We start from the raw sequence: 6,378 nt of genomic DNA, 5'->3' as shown, positions 1-6,378 counted from the left end.
CCATAGGAATCCCTACTAGAAACATTTCTAAAGTCGATGGATCAAGTTCCTGAAGGATCTCCAACAACAAATGAATCATATCCAAGTCATGCTCTACATTGTCTCCCCATCCTTTTTCCAAACACATTTCCTATAACCTGCCCACACCAGAGTCAAGTAACAATCAAGCAAAGGCATTGACATTTGTTTTTATCTTTTATATATATAAACATTGAATCTAAAAATATTTTAACACAAAACAACTATAATACTAATATTATATTCAAGTTTTGGATGTTGTTTAAATGGATATGATACCAAGTATGTTCAATTTTATAGTTAAAAGACAATACAAAATCAAAGTAAAAGTTCAAAATACAATCAAACAATAGAGAGAAGATATCATGGAATGGGCATTGCAACTATAAAAAGTTTTTTTACCTATCCATGAGTGTCTGGCATTCCTAAAATTCCTTGCCCAAAATTACCACAAGGTGAAATAATCACAAAATTAAAAGACATAGGAATCCTTCCTAGAAACATTTCCAAAGTCGATGGATCAGGTGCCTAAAGGATCTCCAACAACAAATGAATCATATCCAAGATATTCTCTGCATTGTCTCCCCATCCTTTTTTCAATCCCATTTCTTGTAATCTTTCCACACCAAAGTCCGATAACATTCAAACAAAAGATTTATATGTTTGTAGAAAAAAATGGGGATTTTTCAAACATGTTAATTGCATGGTACAGATATTCATAAATATTTGCAGAAAATAATATTAAAAGATTTTATATTTTTGTAAAAAGAAATTGGATATTTGTCAAGTAGGCTAATTGCATGGTACAAAAATTGTTTCCGCAAATGTATCCATAAATATAGTGGATCTTAGTCATAAATATTTGCAGAAGATTTGTCAAGCAAGAAACATGTACAACTTTGGAGTCCTAGTTGTGTGAATGTTTGACATATTTGATATAGATCCAGTTTCGTTCTTCTTTATTTGAGTTTTGAAGGCCCTTCATCTAGTGAGCCTATAATAAGAGTAGCTCTACCACCATAACCCTTACACGAAGTTGGTGCCTGGCTGCTTCCAGTCCTACAAGTTGCTACAGAGGCAAAACAACGAAGATCATACCCATGGAAAATAAATTTACAGACTATTTGTTAACCCAACCATTGTGAATGTGAAAGGCACTTTTACTGCTTGGAGCATTCGGAGGGCCTTGAAGGTTTCCTTGAAGATTGAACTAGAAATGCCAAGGCTTTGAAGTTGGCTTATCTTAAATGATCACTCTTTATGGTGTCTTCATTCTATTTTATGAAATAAACGGAAAGATGTCATGGTTATTAGTCCTTTCATTTTTCAAAAGAGGCATTAACAATATCAAAGACATTTTTATGCTCAGACATGGGAATGTGTGTCTTTCCCTAGATAGAAAAAAAGTTCAAGGTATCCAATATTCATAGACATGTCATCGAGCAGGTCAAGGTGATTATCCCTAACTTACTCTTCATGAAATTAGGCTTGCAATCCTCTACAACTTGCTGGATGGAGTTGAATTGGAACTAGGTCGAGGCCTTTACAAAATACATGCCAGTGAATAACACTCACTAGGTTATGTGAGCAAATAAAATGGGAGATTTTTTTCTCGTAGAGGTTATCCACTTGGGTGTGTAATACTCACTACACAACCAAGTTGAATGTAAGCAGATGGTGATTGTGGTTCTCTTTCCAAGCTACCTTTCAGGTTTTCATGAGTGTTGACCTTGCTTATCTAAGTGTTAGAAATCAAGTCATAGCAAATTTGTGCTTGAACCCATATTTTATTATTACATGCTCATTTGTCTTGCCAATTTCCTTATCTTATAGTTTCCCTCCAATTTTTAGTAAACTAATGTCTGTTGTTGCAAATTAGTCTACTTAGCAGTTTTAATTAGTCGTTAGAGGGGAGTTTGGTGACACTAGAATTATTTATGTATACTTTGTATCTATCCTTTCTTCTAATGTAATGTAGGGCTTTCCAAATATTACCATACTTTCTAAGTAACATTTTATCGCGTGAGTGCATTTGATATAAATTAAATTACATAATTAATCTTATTGAAGTTGTAAAGCATATTTTTTCTTACAAAAACCAATTTCAAATGGCATGTTATGGTTGATCTACCATTTCATCTTCATACACATCTATTACATCATATGATAACTCTCGTTTTTTTGCGAAAGAATTCAATCGCTCTCTCTTATGAGGAAAATGATAATGATGTTTTTTTTCTCAAGACACAACTTTCTTTTATCAGAACAAGGTCAACATGCCCAACCTTAAACTGAAAAGAATTACAACCAACATAGATCCATCTTAAATACGGATTTAACATGAGCCGAGAGGGATCCAATTTCTTCACATGCAAATTTTTTTATGATCTAACATTATTTAAATGTTTTGTATAGTTATTTAATTTTTTTATTTTGGTCGAAATGAACAAAATTTCAACTTTGATGATGGTCGGATATCCTTACACATCATAATGGGTTGTAGAATGCTCAATAATTTGAGACATGAACGGGAAAATTAATTACATACACACAAAATTAAACTTGCTAAATAATAATAACATTCAAAAAAACATTAATATATTATGGGAAGGGAATACTAGTATTTTTGAGAAAAGTATTTTGAACCAGAAAATTAATTACATATACACAAAATTGAACCTGCTAAATACTAATAATATTCAAAAAAGACATTAATATATTTTGGGATTGAACTTGCTAAATAATAATAACAACATTCAAAAAAACATTAATATATTTTGGGAAAGGAATACTAGTGCTTTTGGGAAAACATATTTTATAGAAGGATGTAACTTGAACAATCAAGCTTAACACACAACTATAGTGTTATAGTAATCTGAGACATGAGCGGTCAAATTAAATACAAATAGAGACGCTGAAGTTGCTAAATAACATTCAATGAAGAAAGACCTTAATAAATTAAAGAAGGTATTAATAAAATTTAATGCTAAAAAACATTCAATGAAGAAAGACCTTAATAAATTAAAGAAGGTATTAATAAAATTTAATATATTCTAGAAAGGGAATACTTGTGTTTATGCGAAAGCAATTCTCCAAACTTAAACCTTTAAGTTTAAGCTTAACACATGCAAAAGTAAATGCAGGAAACAAGGATCAACAAGAACTTTGAGGACGATATGGGAGCGCTGGAACTCGACTGCTAGGGTTCTGAACTCTCCTCAGACGGCGCAGTCTGATCTGCTCAGACAGCCATCACAGACCTGACCTTACGCCCAGAAAATACCTAACTGCACTGTGAAGGATCGAAGGGCAAATGGACAACCCCCAGGGGGGGGCTTCTGCGCCCTCCCCCAAGGCAAATAATCTGCAGCACCAATCTGAAAGAACGATACTATTTGGATCGGTCAGTGAGGATGTGATCAACCAGGAAATCCCGTGCCGGCATGAGCGCACTGGAAAAGACAAACCAGAAAATAAGACGGAAGAAGAAACAGGATGGAATAACCGACCAGACGGAACCCCGAAGGTCTCCTCAACCACCTGCAAACCAATAGCAACAGATCGACCCAAAATCGAACTGCCGGGAGAAAAAATAGAAGAACAAATCCAATTTATGACAGATCATGCACTCATCGGAAAATTTATAGGGTTCTGGCTGACGAAAAAAGCCCTATACAGTTGGATCGCAACGAAGTGGAAGCCTAAAGGCGATGTGACTCTGCAGCTAGGCCCAAAAGGATTCTTTACAGCGATCTTCTTTTTCCTGGAAGACAAATATAGAATCCTGGTTGAAGGACCCTACTTCTTCAACTCAGCTAGCCTATACTTAAGGGACTGGGCACCCAGATTCAACCCGGATAAGGAGGACCTCACCTGGGCACCGGACTAGATAAGATTGTACTCACTGCCAGATGAGTACTGGGATGAAGATATTCTGAGAAATATTGGGAATGGTTTGGGGGAATACATAATGGCTGCAGAAGAAACGAAAGTGCGTAGATACACATCTTACGCCCGCATCTGTCTTCATGCGCCTGGACAAAGCTCTGCCAAAATCGATAAGTCTCTCTCACCGTGACTATGAATGGATTCAACCATTAGACTATGAACATGTCATGTTTCGATGCCGTAAATTCCATGCCATATGGCATCTTTTCAGAGATTGTTCCCTAAATGTTAAAGCTACTGCCCCTGCCCCCACTGACTCTCTAACCCATGATGGCTTCACCAAGGCCCCTACCCGCAAACGAGCTCATAAAAAACCAACAACAGGGAAGAAACCCCAGCAAAATAACACCTCTGACCCTGCAGTCAGAAATAGCTTTGGGATCCTAGATCAATCTACGGAAGAGCAAAACACATCCTCATTACCCAACTCTGCTCTCCCCTCCTCCTCCACCCAGCCACCTCCTTCAGCCCCCTCCTCTGAATCCCCTCCTACCAAAGACACCCCAGGTAACCTCACGGAAAGCAAGGAGAAGCAGGTGGAAAAATACAATGAAATGGAGGTTGACGGATCCTCAGACCCCCTCCAAAGCCCAGACATGCCCTCAGAAGAAAATAACCAGGTGCAACGAATGGAGGAAGAACCAGAAAGCATAGATCTGAATGGACTAGACATATTAGAACTAGAAGTAGCATGCAAAAAGAAAGCCTATGAAAGCATCCCAGAGCTTCAGCTTAACAAACTGGAAATGGTCATTTCCCGAGCCTACCAACAGTATCAGCTCGGCATCCAATCAGGAAGTCAATGGGATTTAGGCCCCACTCCAAAAGACTCCAAAAAAAGGGGAATAAGAATTGATCTCCAAAGAACAATAGCGGTAGGGAAGATCCTGCTGGACTCACGCAGGTATGCTAAGCTTACGAAGTACTATAAGCCCTCCACCAATAGTGAATCATGAAGCTCACTTAATGGAACCTAAGAGGGCTCAATAGCCCAGGAAAACTCAGAATGTTAAAAAATATGTTAAAAATGGAAAAGCCGCAAATATGCTTTCTCCAAGAGACAAAATGTAACAGCTCAACTCTAGAAACTATCCTCTCCAAGGCTTGGCCAGGATGTCAATCAGTGGCTGTGGATGCATCTGGCGCATCTGGAGGGCTAGCCATTGCGTGGAACTCTCAAGCACTTACCCTCTCGGACTTTCACGCTTCTCATAGTTTAATCTAGGCCACATTCCACATAGTAGGCACGAATATTCATGGGAATCTCTCGAATGTATACTTCCCTCAGGAAGCAAAGGAAAAACTTGCTCTCCTCCACACCCTAGAAGCTCTAAACTTCAATAGAAGGTACCCACTCTGGATTGTCGGGGGGGATTTTAACATGATAACAAAATTGGAGGAAAAGATTGGGGGCAGAAACAGGCTGGAACAGGAAAACACCCATTTTAAATACTTCATCCAGAACGCATCTCTGATAGATCTGCATTTCTGCAATGGTACTTTTACGTGGAGCAACCGAAGAGCAGGCAAGCATCAAATAGCCTCCAAGCTGGATCGGTTTCTAATTTCAGACAACTCGATTCACCTAGGGGGAGACTTCTCGGCAGCCATTCTTCCACACTCAGGATCCGATCACTGGCCTATTGCCCTTCAATGGCAACGTCCTGGCAGCACCACAAGAAGACCTTTTCGCTTCGAGGAATTTTGGTTCACCCATCCCTCCCTCAAAGACTTTGTTCACTCTACATGGACATCCTTCAGCCCTCCAGAAGGCTCCAAGATGTTCCAGTTCCAACAGAAACTCAAACATCTAAAATTCTGCCTTAAGCGATGGAACAGAGAGACCTTCGGAAACATCTTCAAGGCGCAACATGATCTTCAAAAAGCCCTGGCGGATCTGCAGCAAGAAATAAGTACAGGAGGCCACACAGAAAGAACCCTTGAGCAGGAGCAGCGCATCCACAATCAGCTTGAGGAGAGAAGAAAGCAGGAGGAGATATACTGGAAGCAAAAGTCCAGAATCAGATGGTTGAAAGAGGGAGAACGAAACACCAAATTCTTCCACAGAACCATTGTTCAACGTAGAATGTGCAATAATATCCCTTACATTCAAAAATCAGGAGGAGAAAGGGTGGAACAACATGATGAAATTGAGAGGGAATTCCTCAATCACTTCAAGCAAGTCCATCAAGAGCCTGAAATCAACAAACGTCCTGCAATTTAAAGAATCACACACAATATGCCAAAATTAATCACAGCGGAGCACAATGAAATCCTCCTCCGGCCAATTCAAATACAGGAAGTGGACATTGCTATGGCTCAGCTTAAAGAAGGAAAAGCTCCCGGCCCAGACGGCTTCACCACCACTTTCTTTCACAAGTTCTGGGAATTGATAAAGTTGGAAGTCTGGGA

At 38.9% G+C, this 6,378-nt stretch overlaps 1 protein-coding gene across 1 annotated transcript; it reads left to right on the top strand.

Moving 5' to 3' along the window:
• Positions 1-5,347: 5,347 nt before the first annotated feature.
• LOC149146350 (uncharacterized) lies at positions 5,348-6,190 on the top strand. Its single transcript, XM_089452731.1, has one exon. The coding sequence runs from the start codon at positions 5,348-5,350 to the stop codon at positions 6,188-6,190; it is 843 nt and encodes a 280-aa protein (XP_089308857.1).
• Positions 6,191-6,378: the final 188 nt, after the last annotated feature.

This window comes from Pinus tabuliformis, chromosome X (assembly GCF_031772625.1).
Source record: "Pinus tabuliformis cultivar Carrire ecotype Pingquan chromosome X, CPIR1, whole genome shotgun sequence".
Classification (NCBI taxonomy): domain Eukaryota; kingdom Viridiplantae; phylum Streptophyta; class Pinopsida; order Pinales; family Pinaceae; genus Pinus; species Pinus tabuliformis.
Note: the sequence above shows the minus strand (reverse complement) of the source record. Positions and strands in the feature narration are given on the sequence as shown.